General features: G+C 40.8%; 1 protein-coding gene across 1 annotated transcript; it reads right to left on the bottom strand.

Moving 5' to 3' along the window:
* Positions 1–4,525: 4,525 nt before the first annotated feature.
* On the bottom strand, positions 4,526–20,936 carry GPNMB (glycoprotein nmb). Its single transcript, XM_009814300.2, is given in 12 exon segments — positions 4,526–4,679; positions 5,496–5,583; positions 8,036–8,241; positions 9,153–9,255; positions 9,956–10,078; positions 11,287–11,595; positions 12,064–12,222; positions 13,254–13,433; positions 14,764–14,907; positions 15,615–15,764; positions 20,685–20,844; positions 20,847–20,936. Coding segments are annotated over 12 exon segments (1,866 nt in total).
* Positions 20,937–22,609: the final 1,673 nt, after the last annotated feature.

Raw genomic sequence — 22,609 nt, 5'->3', positions numbered from 1 at the left:
ACCTGTACTGATAAAAGCTTTAGCTTTAAAGGAAATTTGACTCATGTGGTACAAGGCTGGAGGTGGTCAGTAATACTAATAGGCCACAGTGTCTGGATGTCCCTTGCAAAGTTTTGTTTGATTACTCTACAATTTGTTCAGGGGCTGGTGTTTTTTTGCTTTAGTTTCAGCTTAGAAATACTTTTGGTAAGAAAAAAATGCTACATCTGATGAGACTCTTAATTGTGTGCTATAAAAAGAAGAAAAGAGGGGAGGAACAAAGCAAGCAGTTTGAAGTAATACTTCATTTTTTAAAGTAATTTTTAACAAACTTGTTACCCAACCAATGTTTCCATTTCTCTTGATGACATGTTTGAAAAGATGTTCTTTCTCGAGATGATATACATTTATGTTTGATGTCATTCTTTGATGTTCTTTCTCAAGATGATGTACATTAATGTTTGATGTCATTCTTTGATGTTATTTCTCCAACGGGGATGCCTGAAACCTGTCTTGTAACATTTGCTGACATTCACAAATCTGTTGTTTGTCAGCTGTTCTTGCCTTTGAAGGACATGAAGTTCATTTGTATCCTGATCTGTTCTGACATTGGGTTCCTCAGCTGTTGTCTGCTATTTAAGAAAGTCTCATTGCTTCTCAGGTTCGTGGTGCCATTGCTCTGAGTACACTTGAAGGGAGACTGTGAAACAGCTAGATAACCAATGGTAGTGCCAGATGTGCGTAAGTGAACTAAGACTAAGGCAAACACAGTAGTGTTTTCTGGAGGTAGATACTGTTTTGATTGGTAATTAGGTGTATTGGGTTTGCCTGGCAAGGTTGTGGTAGCAGGGGGGCTCCAGAGCTGTCTTCTGTGAGAAGCTGCTAGAAGCTTCCCCTGTTTCCAATGGAGCCAATGCCAGCCGGTTTCAAGACAGACCTGCCACTGGCCAAGGCTGAGCCCATCAGTGGTGGTAGCACCTCTGGGGTAACATATTTAAGAAAGGGGAAAAACAACTGCACAACGGCAGCCAGAGAAGAGGGGAGTGAGAACATGTGAAACAACTCTGCAGATGCCAAGGTCAGTGAAGAAGGAGGGGGAGGAGGAGCTCCAGGCACCTGAGCAGATTCCCCTGCAGCCTGTGGTGAAGACCATGGTGAGGCAGGTTGTCCCCCTGCAGCCCACAGAGATCCACGGTGGAGCATATATCCACCTGCAGCCCGTGGAGGACCCCACGCTGGAGCAGGTGGATGCCCAAAGGAGGCTGTGACCCTGTGGGAAGCCCACGCTGGAGGAGACTCCTGGCAGGACCTGTGGACCATGGAGAGAGAAGCCCACGCTGGAGCAGGTTTGCTGGCAGGACTTGTGACCCTGTGGGGGACCCATGATGGAGCAGTCTGTTCCTGAAGGACTGCACCCTGTGGAAGGGACCTACACTGGAGCAGTTCATGAAGAACTGTAACCCGTGGGAAGGACCCACGTTGGAGAAGGTTGTGGAGAACTGTCTCCAGTGGAAGGGACCCCACGCTGGAGCAGGGGAAGAGTGTGAGGAGTAAGGAGAGGCGGGAATGATGTGTGATGAACTGACCGCAACCCCCATTCCCCATCCTCCTGTGCCGCTTGGGGGGAGGAGGTAGAGGAAATCAGGAGTGAAGTTGAGCCCAGGAAGAAGAGAGGGGTGGGGGCAGGTGTTTTTTAAGATTTGGTTTTATTTCTCATTATCCTACTCTGATTTGGTTGGTAATAAGTTAAACTAATTTCCCCAATTCAAGTCTGGTTTGCCCACGACCATAATGGTAAGTGATCTCCCTGTCCTTATCTGGACCCACGAGCCTTTCATTATATTTTCCCTCCCCTGTCCAGCTGAGGAAGGGGAGTGATAGAGTGGCTTTGATGAGCACCTGGCATCTAGCCAGGGTCAACCCACCACATTAGGAAACTCATCAAGTTGCTTATCTGACGGTATCTCTTTCTGAGACAAAGAAAATGTTCTCTTTAAAATCATTAGATGGTTTATTTGTCAATGCAGTAGTTAGATTCCATTGTATAAAAGTAAAGATGTATGAAATGGAAGTTACAGCTAAAAAGGCAAAATCATATTATAAAAATGTAGTATTCTGACATGATATTTAAAGGAAGATAGTGCAAGCTATTCTGTATACTCAGGTTAAAGGATAAAAAAGTTCTTAAATTATGCCCGAAAACTGTTTTGTGTGCAAAAGCTTCAGAAGTCTCTGAGCTCCTAACATGCAGTGATTTGCTGAAACAAGATGCTTTCTGCATACAGCCTAGGTCAGTGGTAGCCTGCGTCATCACTGATCCTAAGTGTTACAGCTGTGAGAGATTTAATTTTTTCATGCTGCATTACAGGTCATCTTAAGCTTTCCACTAAATCCCTGTTCTGCCTCAAGCTAGAGCAACAAATACAAATTACAGTCCTTCCTGTCAGCAGTCTGACTGATAACAGAGGACGTAACATTCAGGCAGTAATTTTTGCAGGAAATGTGTTTTCTGTTTAAGTTAGAGAATAGTTTTAGATGCCCAGTATGGTTAGACAATAGGATGTTATGTATAAGGAAGATGGAACAATGGCAAATATGGTGCTTTTAATAATATAACTGAAACGGCCACAAAAGAATTAAAATAATTGGAGAACCTGGAAACAAAAGAAGAAAAGAGACTGTTGAATTTTAGAACTAAATAACTAATCTCACAGGTATGTTGGACTCTGCATTTTTTTATATCCTTAAGTCATTTAAAAGTGTCCGTGCACACTGGGGAAGTGGTAGTGAAGCCTAGATTCAGATTACAAATGACAAGCATTTGACAGGTCTGCTAAGATACCAGGAAAATATGTTTATGCTTATATATTGCCTCGGGAACTGAGAACAATATGTATCAGAGATGTTCCAAGACACAATAAATAAGCTAATTATATTGAAGTATAGATCTTCAAAGAATTCAGTGTTTAGAAATGGATTGTGTAAGGTCATTTGCCCAGCCCTCAATTGAAAGTTAATTTCATTTTGATTAAAACCTTTAATATTAACAGCAAGGCTCTTATGGAAAATGAACTATTTAAAGAATTTTTGGTCTATCATCTCAGTGAACCTTTTTAGCAACCTCTTCCCTTCTACAAATAAGATGCTCTTCTTTTCTCATCATCCAGCAATCTAGCCTTCAGCAGTTTGCTTCTGGTCTCACACTGTGAAACGCCACGATGCAGAATGATGAGCGTGTATGACTAGAAGACCAGATCACTTGGGAAAGGCCTCAACATGAGTTTTCTTAACACAGAATTGCAGCTAGAGTGAACAAGTGAAGGCACACTGATTTTGCAGAAGTTTACACTTTCTAAGCTGCATCAAGCAAAAGCAGAAACTGGAGCATAGTGCTATATTGGGGTTTTTGTTTATTTGACTAAGTGGTAGAAGACAGAGGGATGGAGGAGCAATCATAAATGAATGTATCTTTACAGCAGGAGAGAGAAGAATGAAAAGAGAAGGGGAAAAGGGAGTTGAATGCTACCCTTTCCTGCTAGAACCCTCGTTCTGCTGACCCTTGTACATGCAGCACATATCTGCCTTCTGGGGAACGGTGGTGCCAGTCCAGTGTCTCAAGACCAACGGAAACAAAGGAGACAAAGGCAGCATCAGCAATTGCATCTAAGGATTTTACATGGGACTCAGAGTAAAAGTTTCAAAAGGGAGAGCCAAGCAGTTGGGCCTCATCTTGTTGTTCGGGTGTCTGTGGTCTCGTTTATAGTGAGACTTGTGCACTGGTAGCCCTGTCCAGTAGGAAACTAAATGTGTCCAGCCCTGTTTTCTGGCCCTGAGGCAAACTGGCATGTAATGAGCTGCATCCATGCTATTGAACCCTGCAAAACAGGGTGGCCGCTGCCAAACTCCCCGTGGGGAACAGTGCCTCTGGTGGTTCCCAGAATCTGGGGTTTGCTTGGTGGGGAGCTAGCCCGCCTGGAGCAAGACTGTGCTAGGACCTCCTGCACAGTGTAACAGTGTCAGGGGTTCAGTGCCAAAACCTGGGAACAGGCCATGGCACGTTTCATTCCACAGACATGACATGTGCCTGCCCCTCGTGTCTGTCTTTCTAGCAAAGGCATGAATCCTGCCAAGGCAGAAAGCAGCTATACTGGACTGTGTGTTTAAGACTAAGTATTTACAAGTTGGGTTGTTTTTTTATTAAAGTAACCTTTTTTTTTCCCCTCCAGATTATGGATCTGATTAGTTTTGCAGGTAGTTAACCTAGAAGTAAGAAAACCCAGATAAGGGAGAGGTGGGTGTTAGTTATTCGGAAGAGTGTATCCTAGATCACAAGCAAGAACAGCAAGTGCTCAAAACTACCTCATTATTTTCTACAAAGGACTAGTTTAATATTTCTAATTGCACCAAGCCCCCAAAAGTTACCATCCCATCTGTATGTGCTTTCACCTTACCCCCTGTTTTTTTATAACAACAAGAAAACCCCATCAAAGTACAGTTCAGATATGGGTCCTGTACGTAATCTAATAGTTAGTGTTAGACTAAAGGTTTAAACAATGCCTGGTTTGCTTTTCAGCAGAGGATTTCTCTCAGTGCTACGAGGGAAGAAAATTGCTTTGAAATCGTTGAAGTAAGCAGTTAGTCCCTCCTGGTTCTCTGCTTGTCCCGCGCTTCTCTCAATAGGCTTGTATTGCTTGTATCTCCTGCAAGGAATGTGCACAGTTAGTTGCTGAAAGCCACATTTAGCACGTGACCAGTGCATAAGAGAATTAATCATGTATTCATAATATACATCCTCTCTCCTCCTTCCCTCTTCAATCCCATCTGATGGTTAACAGGCATAGGTCATAGTGGTGCCCTAGGCCTGGTTAATGAGAAGGCTCCATTGCTTAGTGGACTACTGCTGCTCTGTGGAGGTGTTTCTTTCTCACCACTGACTGTGAAGGGTGAGCATACTCTTGACTTAGGAGTCTTGGTGCAGTCTTAAAGTTTCATGAGAAACATCCAAGCTAATAATGCAGTAACATGTGCTTCTGTTAACTACTTTCCTGTATGCCCAGCACCTTTTTCCCAAAAAATTTATTTGTCAATTATTTAATGAAAATTTTGATGATTAATTCTTGATCTGTCAGTCATTCGCAAACACTTCTTATAAGAGTTTTAGAGCTAAATTAAATTTCTGTTTGTTAGGTTTTACTGCATATATAAAACACATCATGCAGTTTGAGTTTGCTTACTGCTTACATGCAGTTCCAAGGCCTTCTAGTATTACTATTTGTGCTTATGAGCACAGAATGTAATTTTCTATGAAAGTCTTCAACATTTGCATATTTTCCAATGATGATGTGGCTTAAGCCAGTAATCTCATTTTCTTGAATATTTGCCAGAATATTTGTGAACAACAAAAAAAGACACAAAAATATAGCTAATGCAAATTTAAGTTGTTAGTTTTGTTAAATTAAACTAATATTTTTGACAGCTCCTTGAACTGTTTTTAATTCTAGAAACTAGCAACTTACTTGTAAAGGACAAAAGCCCCAATGGCGGCAAACACTGCCAACAAACCAAGGAAGATAAAGACACCTTCTGTTGTTCCTGATGATGATCCTAGAGTTCAGAAAGTAGTTTGATTAAAAGTTAACCTCGTTTTTACAGTGAGATAGATTTTCTAAAGAAAACGTTATTTTTACTTGATTGCTGTACAGATTGAAGTACACTTAATACTTCTAATATGCCAAGCATTGGAGGTCAGTGACTTTGGCAGGAGGTGGTGCTTTCACATCCTAATCAGTTTAATTCTCGGTTCCACCAGAGTGTGAGTTTGGCTTTGCCAGTTTTCTCATGTAGAGCCATGCTCCTGAGACACTTGGCTGCCCTTCCAGCATGGAAGGGAACGGAGGGTCTTGCTGGCACCCCATGAGGTGAGGCTAATTTGCTCCTTGCCAATTGACATTCTAGGTAAATGTTTACACTGAGAGTGTAAGAGATGCTTTATAAGCTTTAATGTTAGAATCAGCTTTTTCTTAGGGATGATGGCCAGGGGGAAAGTGGATAAAAAAGGAGTTTCTTAAATTGTTTGTTGCAGTCCCATATGCTAAGATGGCAGAGTGTGGCTGACAGCTTGATGGCCTTAGGCTTGTTTGCCTTATCCAGGAGCTGAGGGCTCTGCTTTTTTAACATGCTCATTCTGGGAAATTAACTTTGGGCTCTGCCTGTCATTGAACTCTGTCTTCTGGTTTGCCATCAACCATTTCACTCACATCTACTCCTAATTCCATTGTATCTGATGGAAGAAGCCAAATCATTACAAGTATATTTTTTAAAATTTGTGTTAAATATCTTAATTTTCCAGTCCACAGGCTGTACCTTTATTGAGTTTACTGACACTGAGACATGTTCTTGGTCCTCACATTAACACAGTGTTTATACAATGAAGTAACCTAGAGGTGTATGTTGGCTTACCTTTCCAGTTATTAATTTATAATTGCTGTCTATGAAAATCGAGATATCAAATCAGGGTTTATGATTTACTTGGTACATGTGCCTCATATATTTCTCAGTTTGTTGATACAATTGTTTGTGAAGGCTTGACCTCATTCCTAGTTTACACAATATTTTTGCTGAGACTGTAGGGATTTGCCTTATTTTATGAATAAGGTAGGTCCTTGTACTAGTTTGCAAAGCAATACGTACTGATGGGATGGGTCTAAATCATAGGACTGCAACCCATTCAACAGCAGTTTAAGCAAGTTAAGAGTGGATGTTTTGTGCAATGCCTACATAACCCAGGCACAGTCCTGCCAGATTTCAAGGGCCAGATATTTAGGCACCAAATACTCAGGCACCAAATAATGGGATTTTCAGAAATCCATAAATACTTGCCTTCTCTTGAAATGAGTGGAAAATTGTGGCACATGAGAAATGTTTGCAAATGTTAGATGGGCTCCTCCAGAAGGTGACTCAAAGCAGCAACCTCTCTTAGATCCTAAATCCGCTTTGATTATAGTGGAAGCCCCAAAGTACAATTTAGCTTTGCCCTCTGGAGGAAAACCTAGGAAGACCAGCCTTGTTGGGCTAAAGTTAGCCTCTGTGAATACAGTTTTGAAAAATCCTACTACATGCTTATTTTCATCTTTAGGAGCAGGAATGCACTTACAGGTCAGGCATTGTGCCTTAGTCATCATGAACTGATTTTGGTACAGCTAAATTTATACCTAGATTAAATAAAATCAGCCAAAAATACTGTGGCAAATGACCGCAAAGGGTCAGTTACTTGGCTGATAGTAACTAAGGAGGTCAGAAGAGTCACTAGGACATTGTAGTGGGAGGTCAGGAGGGCAATGGAGTGGGAGCAGAGAGAAAGCATGATCATTTAGACTTCTGACTGAGGCTGAGTTTAATACCTGGTTCTGTCAAAGACTGCTTGGATAAGCATGAGCAAGACGCAGTGATGATACTTATCCAACCAAAGGTAAACCTCCTGTTCTGAAATAGTCACCCTGGGCAGACTCTGTAGTCAATGAATGTTACACAGATCTTCCCAGAACCTGATTTATCATATCCTCATGTAGAAATAGAAACCTGGTCAAGGTCAGTGGGCTGCAAAGAGGGCCCAGGGACAGCCAGCTCAGCTGCAGACTTTGATTCTGTTTCAAGTGAGCTGAATTCCTCTTGGTTTCTCCTATTTCTCTATGTGTGGAGTAGGCTGGCTGGCATGTTCCCCACCTGCTTTTCTGCCCAACAGAGTTAGTCTATGGAAAAGTATATTATGGCTTAAGAACTGTTCATATTCTGTGATACCGAAGGGTTTGTATAATTACTATACTCACTAGATCGTAAACATAAATCAAATCAAGTTCTAACATCTAAAATTCCCGTAGGGAAAGAATCGTCTCTTTATCTTTGCATGGACTCTCACACAAGCTGGCACAGTCTCAGCTGAGGCCTCCAGGCATAATAAAAACCCCACATAAATTCCTGTGCTCTTCCCCCCTGCAGGGAAATGACCACAGGGAGAAGCTATTCACAGACAACCCGCATCTGCTCTGTGTGGACTCACCTCCGTTAACGGAAATCAGCGCGCTGGCAAGGGCTTGACTTGTGTCATCCCCCAAGGTGATATTTATACAATATGTTCCAGGTTCCTCAAAAGCTCTCCTGATGGTGAGTAAGCATTCATCAGTGACGATGATGGGGTCACATACCACACTCTTGGACACCTGGCACGTGGGGTCAGAAACTACTGTGCAGACATCTGTGGGGAGGCTGGGATGGGAAGAGAGAACACATTGCACCGGTGGACTCCTGTTAGCCCAGTTCATAGACACATTGCACTGATGCCCCAGTTTCATGCTGGTGCCTGTTTGCTGAAATCAGTGGCACTATAGTGATTTAAGTGTGATTTATCAATACATTATATATATATTTTTTTATACATACCTATACATTTTATATATACATACATGTGGATTTTATATAAAATGCATATATAAGTCTATAAAATTATCTGCTTGTTTTACATATCATTTAAGATTTTATGGTAATCACAGAATTACCTGCCTCAAAATCAGCTTATAACAGTCCGTTACCTTTAATACACATCATTAAGAAAGGAATGCAGATTCTTATATGTAGTATCATGTGCCAAAAAAGTAAACACTAACTTAAGAGAGGTTAATTGTTTTCCAGTTGCACTACCAAGACAATTCTTGTACTTCTAAGTTCTCTCAACTCTAATCCGCTTCTAGGAGCTAGGAATATTAGCGCAGTGTTTTCCTATCCAAGAAATTGCTTGGACGCACCCATTTACTCTAAGTGTCAAAAAATCATGGCCAAAAAGAAAGGGTTTCCTTCCAATTTCAGTAGGCTGCTTCCCATTTTACAGTAAGTGCTGAAATCTTGTCTTGGCCAGGAAAATATAGAATTGTTTCTCCCTACTATCTAGTTTGCTTATTTTTACTGAGACTGGACATTTGTTCTGAATCCTAAGAGCCTGGCAGTAACCTCTGCTGCCATAGTTTACAAATGAGACTTGCATTATCTTTCGTTCCAGTCAAGAAATAGAAACACTGCAGTTCCCAACTTTTGTTCGTGCAGCTGCATCTAAGTGCAGACAGTGTTCCAGCACCTAAGTATTTTTAAAGAGGCAAGACTGACAGTTTCATTCACACACTTACCTCCCTTGGCAGGTAACAACAAAGTCAACCAGTGAGTTTTCAGCTTGACTTTCTGTCATCTGGATGCTCGTCATCTGAATAATATTTACCTCAAGGATTCCCTCTGGGAGAGGAAACAGATGTCAAAGGTAGGACACATGACAAGCTCTGAAGTCTGTGTGTACAGAACCTCAAGTGTTTGGCTGATGCTCAGTTCAGGTCTTGTTTTCCATAACCTCCTCCCTCCCTTAGCACTCCTCTTGAAGGGTTTGAAAGCTGAGAAATTTTCCAGTGCCTTCCCTGTTGAGGCTGCTTCTTTCTGCTCTGCTTTATTTTTCCATTGTTATTATTTACTTATTTATTTTACTAAATCACTTCCCCATCCCACTACCCGTGACTTCTGTGCATGCCAAAGTCAGTTCAACCTTCTGTGACCCCACCAGCCCAGTATGCTTCAGGTGTGGCAGGTTCAGAAACTGATGATACAGAAAGGAGTGATACCATGCCCAAGGGCCTGGAAACACCGCGTGTAGCAGGGGGGCAGCCATCAGCAGGCATCCAGACCAAGGCCCAGCCTCACATGTCTGAAACCAAGGGGCCATAACCTCTGCCGCTAGGTCTTGGCAGTCCGCGTAAAGAAACCAAAGTCAGCAAGTTCGCTGTCTGTACATTAATCTTTAAAAATGCCAGCTAGGTCCAAGAGAAGGATCTTATTGTAGGTCTCACATATTTGATAAAAGGGAGCCTAAATAAACATTATCTCTATCATACATTGTTGTACATTAACCCCATTCCTCTGTTCAGGTGTTGACCTGCGTCCTTACCTACGACAGAGATACCAGTTCTATAGTATCCATTTCTGTAAATATGGCAACCTCCATCAGGATTATCTTCCATTGACTCGACAGTGGTAGAAGAGTCTGAATTAGAAGATGCTCTGGTCGCTACTGTTGAGTTGAGGGAGAAAGAATAGATATGCAGCTTTAGAACAAGTTCTGCTTAGAGGTATTCTGAACATGTCCATATGTTTCAACAGCATTCATGACATAGGTCATTAGTGACTTTAGTTTGCAGCTGTGCAGTCATGTATGTATCTGTATGGGGCCATGGTAATAAGCCTTAAAGAAAAAACACATGCCCAGCTGTAGAGCTCTGGAGTGGCCTGGGTAGCCGCACTCTAAAAGCCACCTTGCTAGTCACCCTTCTCTGTGAAATAAAAGTGAGACTGCAAGGTTTGATAGAATTAAACACTTATTTAAAATTCCCAAATCAATTATGGAAGAAATCCAAAGGCCAATAAAAGGTTTAAAATGCTCTCTTTAAAAGCAGGTATTTTCCCATTGCTCTACATTACAGCTCGTGGAAAAATGAAGAGGGGAAGTGGTGAAAATTATACCTTTCCTTTCATTTTCATTCTCACTCAACACTTTGGTAAAAGCACATACTAAAATTCTGAAATTTGAAAAATATAGCCACATTTACAGTTTAATAGTAGTAGTATTATAACTACCCTGGCTGAAACTGCAGGCCTTTTGCAAACCTTGAAACCCTCTGAGATGATAAACCAATGCTGAACTTAATGAAAGTTATTCTGAAATATGATAGTGCATAAATTTAAAGTGGAAAAGCCATTCTGGATTAATGCCATGTGGAAATCCCGTATTTTGGAATATGAGTAAGTTTTTTCTAGTTCAATCCAATCTCATTTAATTTTGGGTGGAAGTTAATGCAAACCAGAAAGGAACTGGCTATAAGAGTGTTCTGAAATACCTCTTTTGCACTTAAAATTTACATCTAACCTCAGAAGATGACCCTGAGTAGACAAGGCTAAAACCACTTGTCCTGCTACGGTAGAGGGTATAAAAACAACTTTATATGATGTACTGCATGTCCACCTGAAGACCTCTGTATGCTGTCACTGTGGTGGTAGAACTGGATGTGTAATGTGTTAAATGTGTAAGTGATGCCTACCATAGAATCATAGAAGAGTTTATGCTTATTGATTCTGTCTCTAAACCAATTTGTAGAGGGTTTGCAGAGCCTTGCAGCTCTTTTATTGATGACAGTAAAACTTCTAAAGATATGAACTTAAAATACCAGAATTTAGAGTTTTAGCATAGCTCCTAACATCACTGCTGTTCGATTAAACTCCTACCTGCTGAGGTGGGCAGTGGTGCAGTGGGTGTTACTGGCCTGCAAGGTACAGGTATAATGGCTTGGACAGTTAAATTCAGAGTGAAGTTTCCTTGCAGAGTATAGGTGTGAGATGTAGTGGAACTGCTGGCTACAAATAAGCCACTTCCATCTCCGAAGTTCCACTTGTAGGAGATGGCAGAATTATTAAGATAGTAGCTGGGATCATGGATCTTCACATCAAATCTGATTGGTGAGTCTTTGATAAAAATGGAGTCAGAGATGTTGCGGTCATGTTTTTGGAACATACTCACAAGTATTGGAATTTTGTCTGGAGGGGAAAAAAAAAAGAAGTAAATAAATAAAGCATACATACCTGGCTGGAAAAACCAAACAGCTCCAAAGTCCCTCAACAGCAACAGTCAGAATGTGAGACATTAGTATCTTTAACATGGGTTTCTACTTTAATTCCTTTTACTGATCTGAGGAGTGAAATGTCAGTAGGAAACAGTTACCCAGAGAAGTATGGGAACAAATGAGGATTCACAGGCATCTGTGGAAAATTGCATTTCCTCTTGTAAATCATTTTTCATTACGAAGTAGAGGTGTCATAACTGAGCTAGATACAAAGGTAAATTACACTACTCAAGGCAATTTACCAGAGATTCCACATTAATATAAAAAACCTTTCTCAGGCCAATGTCTTCTTTTCATGCCAGATGATGCGTATGCTGAACTCTTGTAACACCTAAACAACAAATACCCCCAGTATTTTATGAGTTTATTCCAGCACACTCACCTGTTACAACATAAATGGCACTTGCTCTTGCAATTGGAACATATGCTGAGTGCCCTCTCCTGTAAATGGATACCGCCATCACATGTTTGCCAAGAGTGATATTTGCTGTGTTGACTGAAAACTTTGCTGAAGATCGTCCAATTGTTTGGTAGTACTGACCTGAAACAGAACATGAACTTGTAATATGTTTTCCCCGTCAGCCTAGCTAGAAGTTGTTTTAAGAGAAGCAATATCTCTGTGAATCTTGGATTGTCTAAATCAAAATGAATAGTTTAGAATTGTCTTTCAGTTATCTGGCAGGTATTTTTGGAGGACTGAGTACTTTTACAATGTGCTTACTCCCATTATTTCTGTGGTTTTTTCGAAGGTGTCAGAAAGATGCCCCAAATTTCACTAATCTAAGAAACATTTGCCAAGGCATCTACATCTTTCCAAAGCAATTATATTACATTAAGTCATTAGGATTATGTAGTGGATGGTGTTACCTCTTATGCTTTTTAAGTGATCTTGTGTTTCTATGCTTTCAGTGTGGCAAGAAGATATAATTGAGGTAGGTAAATAGTATCACCTCTATGTAAAATTTGGGACATTATTATTACTCATGCTGATACTGATGGTAATACTGATTTAGCCAAGCTAACTTAGGATACTAAGATTTAGTTTGTAGCTACTGTCAGGAATAGCCCAACCCTTACATACTCAAGAGCTGGAAACACTTGAAATCAGCATCTGTGACCAGATCAGTACCACACAGACAGTGGCAGTTTTCACCTCCCCAGAGGCAAGAAGTGCTGCACCATTAAACCAATCTGAAGATATACAGCGCTACGGTCTCTCTTAAATTTAAGAATCTGAAGTGGCAGTGAGCAGTCAACGAATCATCTGACTGACCTGCTCGGACCCTCTGTTTTCCTAGAAAAGGATCTTGAGTACTAATGAAAGGAAATTAATTTTCTTCAGTGGTAGCACTGTGAATGAAGATTTAAAGAGAATCTTCTGGTAATCCATGATTTCCAGACCGAGCAGCTGATGGCTGGAAAGTGGGGAATGAATTCAGGGTCTCCACTCAAGACCGTGGAACCCTTTTTAAAGGACTTTTAATAAAACATACTTGACAAATGAGTTCGTGTACAGAGTGAATATAAGCTTTGCAGCATCAGCTAAAACAAGGGATGTGTTGCAGTACTAACCAAATGTGTGAAACACATAGACAAAGTTCCTTCTCCTCCAGCCAGGATAATGAGGGAAAGGTCTCCCATCTGGGAATACATTATGGCTGTGGTTGCTTGTGCAGTTTTCCCAGCCGCAGTTGTCAATCCATTCAGTCCAGTTGTAGACATAGACTTGCTGCTCCTGGGAAGCCAGATGATCTAAGTGTAGAAAGAGGACATGCTCCCGGTCAACTGAGAAATGTGCAGAAAGTCAGGAAACAGGAGGCAGACACCCCAGGTTACAGTAGTTATTGCACTTAAACAACGGGTTAAGTGGAGTATTTTTAGGCTGACATTTGGTTTTTCTAAGATTGTGCTGTGTTTGTTTTTTAATGTAAACACCACATTGTTCTGGCTTGGCATTGTTTTACTTAGAAGCTTAAAAAATTTTTACTGTCTCATGGGCCAGACACAATTTAAAATTGTGTGCCCAAAACTTGCTGTCGACTACACAGGATGCTACTGTTTCACTGGAGTTAGTGGGGCTACCTGAACATTTGGCAAGCAGAATCTAAAATTTTAAGTTGAAATAGCAGCCATGGAAGCACTGTGAGTAAGTGAGGAAGTTTGTTTTGTCAGAAAAGTTTTCTGTGGCACCTTTAAATAGCTTAGACATGAATTTCAGTTCCTTTCTGAATAATAAAAAGACAGTTTCCTTCCCCAAACAGCACAACAGATATTAAGTAGAGAATGGATATCAGCAGTTAACAAAACATTAGACAGTCAAAAAGAACTCAGGCTGACAAAAAATTTGCTGGTATGCCTTGAAATGAAAATTACTTTCATAAGTAAAAAAATTTTTTGAACATTTATGAATGTTCAACATTCATATGAGGAAGAAAGGTTCAAGAGCCTGTTTCACTCTAGATTCAGCAGCTTCAAACATTGGAATTTTGTTAGGTTTTTTTGCTCTGTGTAACAGTAAATAAGATGAAAAAAGGTGATTCTCTGATGAAAAGATTGCTTGATTTTAAAATGATTTATTTTCATGTTTGTTTTTAATTCTTAAAATGTGGGAATGTGAGATTTACTCTTTCTTGAGTGTTTTTCAAGACACAGATGATGGTTAGTGAGTTCTACAATTCCTAACTGAAAAAAAAAATCTCAATGTTATAAATTGACAGCTTTATAAATTTGGAAGAAAACAGCGTAACTGTACAACCTTGTGGCTGAGCTGAAAAGCAGTAACAGTTTTGTTAGGAAGCCAAATTAATGTCACTGTTTTGGGAAAGCAATTTTATAGTGAAGGCAAACCTTAAATTACATGGTCATTATATATAGCGGGTGCAGAACAGTAAAAATACCACAGTGATCTTCTGAGGAAAGAAACAGGTGTGGCACAGGTTAGACATGAGTGTAGTTATCACTTAAAAGCAACATGCCTGTTGTTCATAGGGTGCACCTCTGATGTTTTCAAAGAGTCATGACATGTTCACACCACCACCATAGTCAGACATGTGTATAGTGCAGGGAGACTGCCATTACCTACCCTGCGTACAGTTTCTCTCGTATATTATGTTGCCATCAATATCTTCTTTTTGGCACTTGGGAAGCTGGAGAGTTACAACAAAGGTCACGTTGGATCCTACCAGTGCTGGGCTATCAGTGTCCAGTTTGGCTGTCACCCTTCCGCCTGTAGAAAAGAAAATTGGTCTTCACTGCAGTAAAGGATGCATCAGAGCAGCAGCTACCTTCAACTGTGCACTATTTACATTAGAAATGCTTTATTGATTCCTCTGTTTCCAAGGGTTTTGTGCTCCTAAGTCACTTGCACTCTTATCAAAACCCCAACTTAGAACAATTAGAGGGACTCATCATATCCCCCCACATCACTTACCGGTCTGTAGTTAATTTCCTTCTTAGAGCTAAGAATATGATTTTTTACCCATGGGTGTCAATATATTCCAAAGGAGAATATTTTTGTTTCTCCCCAGCCTTTAAACCTCAGCTCAGACCACGTGATAATAAACAGGGTCTTCACTGAAGTTGTCAGACTGAAGCCCACGATGCCCTACTGAGGCAGCAGTTGAAGCTACCTGTTCTCTAGGGTGTGTTTCAAGTAATGGATTGTCCTAGAGCCTTGGTCATCAATACTTCTTAATAAATATTAATGTCTGAGACTGAGTCATGGAAAAGCATTTACTGTAACAACTCACTGTTCTGCTTCCTCAGACAATGTACTGGGAAAGGTATCAAAGCGAATCGTCTCTAATTTGCTATTCCTTGCAGCAGTGGTGGATATTGCACCTATGAAAAAGCATTATAGCACCTGCACTCTTCAGTGAGGTGGATTTTCTGGCCAATTTTCTCAGTGTCTTTGAAACATGTATGTGCGATCACCTTTCCAGCAGTCCTTCCATCTGGGATCTCCTTCTTCCCAGAAAGGATAAAGCTTTTTGTTCCATGTATTTTGATCACTAGACCAGCCTTGTAGCTTCTTGTAGGATGTGATAGGAGAAGTTCTTCCATGGCTCAGCACATCTTGAAACCCTGGAGATAAAAAGAAACATGCAATTTAATAGCATTTTCCCTACAACGCTATAAAGACATTGCTCTTGTGCTGAACAGCTTTATTACGGCTGTATTCTTGTACTGATTAGAAAACACTTCACTAGTAGAAAGTTACGGAATTTTGTCACTGCAGCTATAAGCACATCAACTGTAAAAAACAGAAAGAGAATTCCACCACTGACAGACTGTCATTTTTCTACTTGCACTATTGCAAGCTTTCCAGAAAAAGAATAAAAAGGTTTACAACATTTTGACCATATGAGAGCAATTGTTTGTATGAATGGACATAACCCTGCAACAATCAGGCTAGTTGTACAGAGGTTGCTTGATTGCTGACTGCTTTGTGCTTGCCTGGTAATAAATCTATGAGTAAAAGGCTAACAGGATAAATTCACTCTGTGTCTGAGTTGTGCTCTAGTGGAAGTTATGCCAGGAATTCATTTTGACCCAGTGAAGCTTCTTTGGTGAGTTGGCTGGTGGTTTGGGTGGGAGGGGTGGAACCAATTGTAACAGAAGCTGCTATTTCCAGAAAAGGAAATTTAGAGCTGAACAGTAAATTCAATGTGTTTATAATACAACAACAACAAAAACATATTAGCTTCATGCCTATTACTTTAAAATGGCTCAGATATTTAATAACTTTAATAACCTCTTTCTTCTCATATTACTACAAATGATGGGCTCAAACTTCTCCCAGGCCTTCTAGGATCCCTCTTTCTGTCACAAAGTTCACATAATGAAAAGCAAAGTAAATATCCAAGTAACCTGCAGGAACATGTCAACCACTGTAGGATGCGATAAAAATATGTTCGTAAGTAGGCTTACAGGCAGAGTTCCATTAAAGCCTAGGGGCTTTAAACAACTCTGTCATGTTAATCAGGTAACTGCTGGACGTGCCGTTCTGTCACGATGTCAAGGGAGTTAGGATTTCTGCTTTTCATGGCTTTATGTTAAAGGTATAATTAAAAGGCTGAATGCTTCTGAGATTTATACCCAAGTGCAACAAAGAGCTGGATGACTTCAAGGAAAATGCCGAGACCTGTAAGAAGGGCAAGAATAACCCTGTGTGCTGTAACATAACTGGCTGTGTTGGAATTTCTCCAAGTTTTGGAAAGGCACAGAGCAGGTGTAGCCAATCTAAGCACGGTCTTTATGGGCACGTGACTCCTAATTTTACTGCAAGGGAGAAGCAGAGAAACAGCACTGAAGAAGAGGCAGGAGCTGCTTTCTCTTGATGTTTTATTGCCCAATGAGATTTCTGCTGGGCTGGAAGGACATCCCTTGGACAGTCCCATCTCAACGGTCACTCTGAACTGTGAAGTTATTGTAGCTCTCTCCACAATCTTGAGGACTGAAAGGTTTGAGGCAAAGAATAGATTTTGCACTCAGAGACATATTCTCCCACGGTCTTTTGCCCTACAGGAACTCCCCACAGTCTCACTTAAATCACTTGAATCAAGTCTTTCCCGCAGATTTAATATATTTTGATGTGAGCAAAGCATAACATCATGACTGTTATTTACTTAATGGCCTGTATGACATGCTATATTGTTTTCAGTCTTAGTCAGAAGAAGAGTTGCGTAATGTTGTCCTTCAGAAAAAAACAGATTAGCAACTATAAAAAAGTATTTCACAAAGGCTTATCAAGTTCAATTGCATTTTAGGTCATTGAATTAATGTCATCTTATTTGAAAGTAAGTGGCTGGGGATTTTTCCTAATTTCTTTTTCCCATTCTCTTTGATTTTATCTAAAAATTATTTAATGAATAAAAATGTTTTGATTTTTCCAAATGCTCAATTCATCAAAAAGAGCTGGAGCACTTTTAATTTTAGAAATGCTTTTAATAGTGAATTTTCAATAACAATCCTTGATTTCAGAAGTCATTTTCTTGTCCAGCTTTGGTAATAACTGTGGTCACTGCTTCTAAATCACAGTCTCCTTAGGCATTTCTGTGCCTCCCTGATGTGCTTTGTTTATTTCAATCAAATATAAAACATTTCACAAGCTTCAGGACAAGACAAAGACATTTTTTCAGATGAGCAAAGACTTCAGGACTAGTTTTTCTAACACATGGAACTGAAGATTTTCAGTTGCTGAATTTAAAAGAACAAAAAACTTTACTGTATTTCTTCTTTAACAATGAAAAACACTCAAGAACAGATGTTCGTCATAACCAAAATTAGAGCAATTCAGTTCAAAATAGACAGTAATATTACACTTCAAGGAAATAGTTTAATAGTTTTGGTGAGGTGATCATAGGAGAAAAGATCCTATGCTCTGATTGACTTTCTTCTTTCTCATTCTGTTTTTTATTTTGGTGAAAAATGTAGCAAAGACAAGAAGTTCAGCATTTCCTGTGACAGTGTGTTAGCCGTGAAAGAGAGAACAAAAGCCAATGTTAGAACAGCAGCAATAAAAAGATGACCCAGCTAAAGAGGATGAAAGTGTATTAGAAGTAAAAAGGCTGATGTTGTGGCCAAGCTAAGAAGACAGAAAATAATGTAAAATTTCTAAAGTTATATATAGAAACATAATAAAGCAGGACAAAAAAGAATTTGAGGAACAACTTGCAAAAACATAAAAACTACTATTTACTAATCTTTTTTTCAAACACAAAAGTAGTGGAAAGTGTGCCAGAAAGTCTGCAGGGCCAAAAGACGATGTAGATACAAAGGAAGCATTCAGGGAAGTTAAGGGGATAGCATGGAAGTCAAATACGTTTGTCTACATTTTCATTCACAAAGGAGGAGCATAAGAGGTTTCTGTGCTAGAATTTTTCTTTACAGTGATGGAGAATCACTCTCAAAATGAAGTGTTTGCACAAAAAAAAATTACAGAACAAATCAACAAAATGAAGAAGTTGTCTAGATAGGATGGCTCAAAAAGTATGGAAGTTATTGAAGAGTGAAATAAATGAGCTATTAACCATAGCATGTAACATCTTGCTTAAAAATGCTTCAGTGGCCGAGAAACAAAAGTTGGCAAATGTGATGACAGTTTTTAAAAACACTTCCAGGGAAGATTTAGAGGATTACAAAAAGTTTGAGGCTCAAATTGGAGAAGCTGGTAGAAACAGCAGTGAAGAACAGAATTAGCAGATACTGTGGATTAATACGATACGCCGTAAAAGGAGTGCATTCGTCACAAATATATTCGAGTTTTACTGAGGGAGCCAGAGAGCATGGGAACAAGGCTGACCTGCTTGTTATAGTCTCCTTGAGTTCCAGACAGCATTTGATGAGGTCCCTTGCTAAAGGCACATAAAGGAACTAAGTTACTGTGGGATAAGAACGAAGGATTTCACATGAATAAATAATTGCTTAGGATGCATGAACCAGAAGTTATGAGTAAGTGGCCAGTTTTCTCAATTGTTGAAATAATTTAAAATGTTCATAATCTGGAAAACAGGTACACAGTAAAGTTCCTTAATCTGCTGAAGACAGTGTCTTAAAGTAGTAGAGGGGAGGACTGTATGAGACTCAGTGACTCAAGAATAAAACTATATGAAATTCAGCATAGTTAAATGTAATTTTACAGAACGAGGGGCTCTAAACTAGTTATTGCCACTGAGAAGTGAGATCTCATAGCTTTACAGTTTTGAATGCAGTGCTCATTGGTATTTGAAAACTAGGAAAAGGCTAGATAGAGAATGAAGATGAAAATGTTGTGTTCATGTCTTGGATACTGTATGCTGCTCTGTTCTCTGCAGCTCAAGCAGGGTATAAGAGAACTGAAAAAATACAGAGAAAGGTGGCAAGGATGCTAAAAAGGGATAGAATTGTTTCCATATGAGGAACAGCTGAATAGACTGTGTATTGAGCCTGGAGAAGAGGTGACAGATGAGAATATAAAAACAGAATCACAAACAGCATGGAGGAAGAAACAATTTGTCACTATTGCCGAAAGTACAAAAGTTAAGGAGAATCAAATAAAACCAGCAGGTTACAGGTTCTAAGTGCATAAAAGTTATTTCTTCACATAAGGCACAGTTAAGGTGTGAAATTTCTTGCTGGCAGGATGTTGCGTGTGCCAAAAATTTACATGGATTGCAATCAATACCCAAGTGCGTGAATGGACGGAAGAAAAGTCTAGTAAAAACTGTTAAATACAATGACTCTTCATCTGACAGAGGCAGTTCTGGTGCTATAAATCATCAGAGGCTGGGAAAGTTTCCTGACTAAATACAAGTATACACTTGCCCAGTTACACATCCATTACTCTTTCCCATTGGAGACAGGTACAAGGCTAGGTGGATGCTCAGCTGGACCTCAGCGCTTAAGGTCTTCAGTTTCCCTACCATAGACTCTGAAATTTGAGCCTAAAATCCCGTTTCTGGGTTCCCAGCCCTGAGCTCAGGGAGTCAACCTAAGACTTGAGTCAAGCTGGGAGCCTGGAAAGAAGCAGAGGACCAGCCTAGTATCTGCCCGCTGTGGCTTGAGGAACTAATTCCTTGTCTGGGCTCCCTGAAGTTGGGGATACACAGGTCTGGGTGTCCTGGCGGGGAGCACTGTCTCTGACCTGGCTTCTCCCAGCCACAGCTGAGCTGAGCAAACTGGGAGAAGCCCATTCTGCATCTGCCTTTTTAGCCACGCTTGAGCTGGGGAAATACTATTAGAAATTTGTTGAAATGAGCCAAGGCTTAGCTCCGGTCAGCTCTGTGTATCTGTCGAGTGCAGGAAATAGGTAACTGAACAGCTCTCGGCATATTTCTCCAGCTCAGGTGACATTTCTACCCAGAGCCAGGCAACCCTGAGGTGGAGCTAGCTGTCGCCTACCAGTTCCCAGGCACAGCTCTAGCAACCGCTGCATGTGCCAGGAGCAGCCACTTTTACCGCACTGGCTCAGGACATTGAAGCCATGGAGGCAGGGAGAGAGGACGGGGTGAAGGAAGCACTCACGTGTGGTGGCAGCACACAGCACCGCTTCAGCCAGGAGCAGTAATCCGAGGTGGCAGCAAACACCGCTCATGGTGCTGGAGACCCTGCGTTGGCTCAGTGCGCGCAGAGGAGCAGAGAGTGCCTGGTGCCTGCACACGGTAACTCCTCCAGTCCCCACTGAGAAGTGGGAATGAAGTTTCTCCACTGCTGTGCTCTCCGATTAAATGAAGGGCCCCAGGACTCATCATGTGATGGAATTAAGCGGAGATGCATGATTTTGTCTTCAGCTTCTTTCAGCTCATGTGCTTATGACTCACTCCCTTTGCTTTCAGCATTCCCTGGGATTTCTGAGAGACCTGTTTAGAGCCACACCATTTACCTCGCAGGCATTTTTATACCACTTTTGCACTATGATCAATTTTTGTACTTAATTTGTTTTTAAATTAGGAATGTTTATTTCCAGAAATCCAAATTAACTCTTGCCCCAGCAAGTGTTACTGCAACAACTCACTGCATTTGGTGGACCCATTACTACTTAACTGTGTGGCTCTCCCCACATGCTGGGCAACAGCTGTAAACTAAATGGAGACTGGCCAATTCTAACACATCCCTGGACTTGGCTCCCGATCAGAGGTGATTGTTAAGGAAAACATTATTTAAACATTTAGTGGGCACATGCATCTACCATCCAACCGCAGTTGTACAATACGATGTGCCCATGGTTAGAAGTGTGATCACAGGCCACATGTAGTGATGGCCGGTCAATATCTAGCTCACAAGTTGCCATGACTTACACATAGACAAGTACTTCATTGTATATACTTCATGGTATGTAGAGATAAAGGAAAAATAGACTTTGCTGCCCAACCTAATAATGGGGTATAACCAATGGCTCAAGAGAGGTAGGGTAATACAGGCAGGTTGGCAAACACTGCACTTAGTGGTTCAAATTCAGGTTCAACATGCTTCCCCAGCCCAGGTGTTCTTCTGCAGGCAGTGCAGCAACCAAATTTTGTTGCAGCCCTGGCAGCCTCGTGAAGTTTTTTGCTTTTGTTTGCAGCAAAGAACAAGCTTTGGTGCGACGACATGGCATAGAGGCAAGTATGGTCCTCAAGACAGGAGTTCAGTAGCGGTTTCAGTGATCCCAAAGTATAGCCCTGGCAAGTGAGACACTGGCTAGCCAGAAACCATCAAGTTGGGCAACACTAAACCATTTTTATTTTGGGCAGGGCAGGTGGAAGTCTGTAAGTCCAAGGCACTGCCAACAGAATGAAGTGATTGCCCAATGGAAGGAGATTTTAGAACTGTGACTACTTATTATTTTTATTTTTGGATTTGTTCTTAGTTTCTTCCATTTTTCTAGCATTTTCTATGAGCTGTGTAAGTTACTGTCACTACCCAGGGTGCCCCAGCCAGCATTTTTCTCAGTAACTCAGGCTCTGATGTTCAGTCCTCTGCGTCTTGCATATATGTAGACTCCATCCTTCAGCACCCTCCCAGCTGAAGCCAACCCTCCCTCCTACTGCCAGCCAAGGAAAAGGGTGAAGGCGATAGCCTTAGGGATACCAGGCTTGTTTAAACTAAGCCCTCATTATCTGGCAGAAAGGAGAGGGGGCATAAATCAAAGTCAAAGCTGTGACTGACTATGCAAAAAAATCATATGACTGCAGCGTCCTCATGTGATTGTTGCTTTTTTGTTGTTATTAAACCAACTACATTCCCAGTTGAAATGTCAGGTTTCAAAGCCATTCACAATTATTTTTTAAACCATGTGGGACATTAACTGTAATTGCAGTCCTTTGTTTCCAGGTTGTTGATCGTAGAAGTGAAAAGCAACCTTCAAACACTGTTTCAGCACTGGGGGCCTGATCCAAAGCCTGCTGGGGAGAAAGGAGGTTTGAATGCTCGTTCCCAAGACGGTTTTGAGAACCTCCAGAGGAAAACTG

The sequence above is a fragment of the Gavia stellata genome, chromosome 6 (genome assembly GCF_030936135.1).
Source record: "Gavia stellata isolate bGavSte3 chromosome 6, bGavSte3.hap2, whole genome shotgun sequence".
Taxonomy (NCBI): Eukaryota; Metazoa; Chordata; class Aves; order Gaviiformes; family Gaviidae; genus Gavia; species Gavia stellata.
Note: the sequence above shows the minus strand (reverse complement) of the source record. Positions and strands in the feature narration are given on the sequence as shown.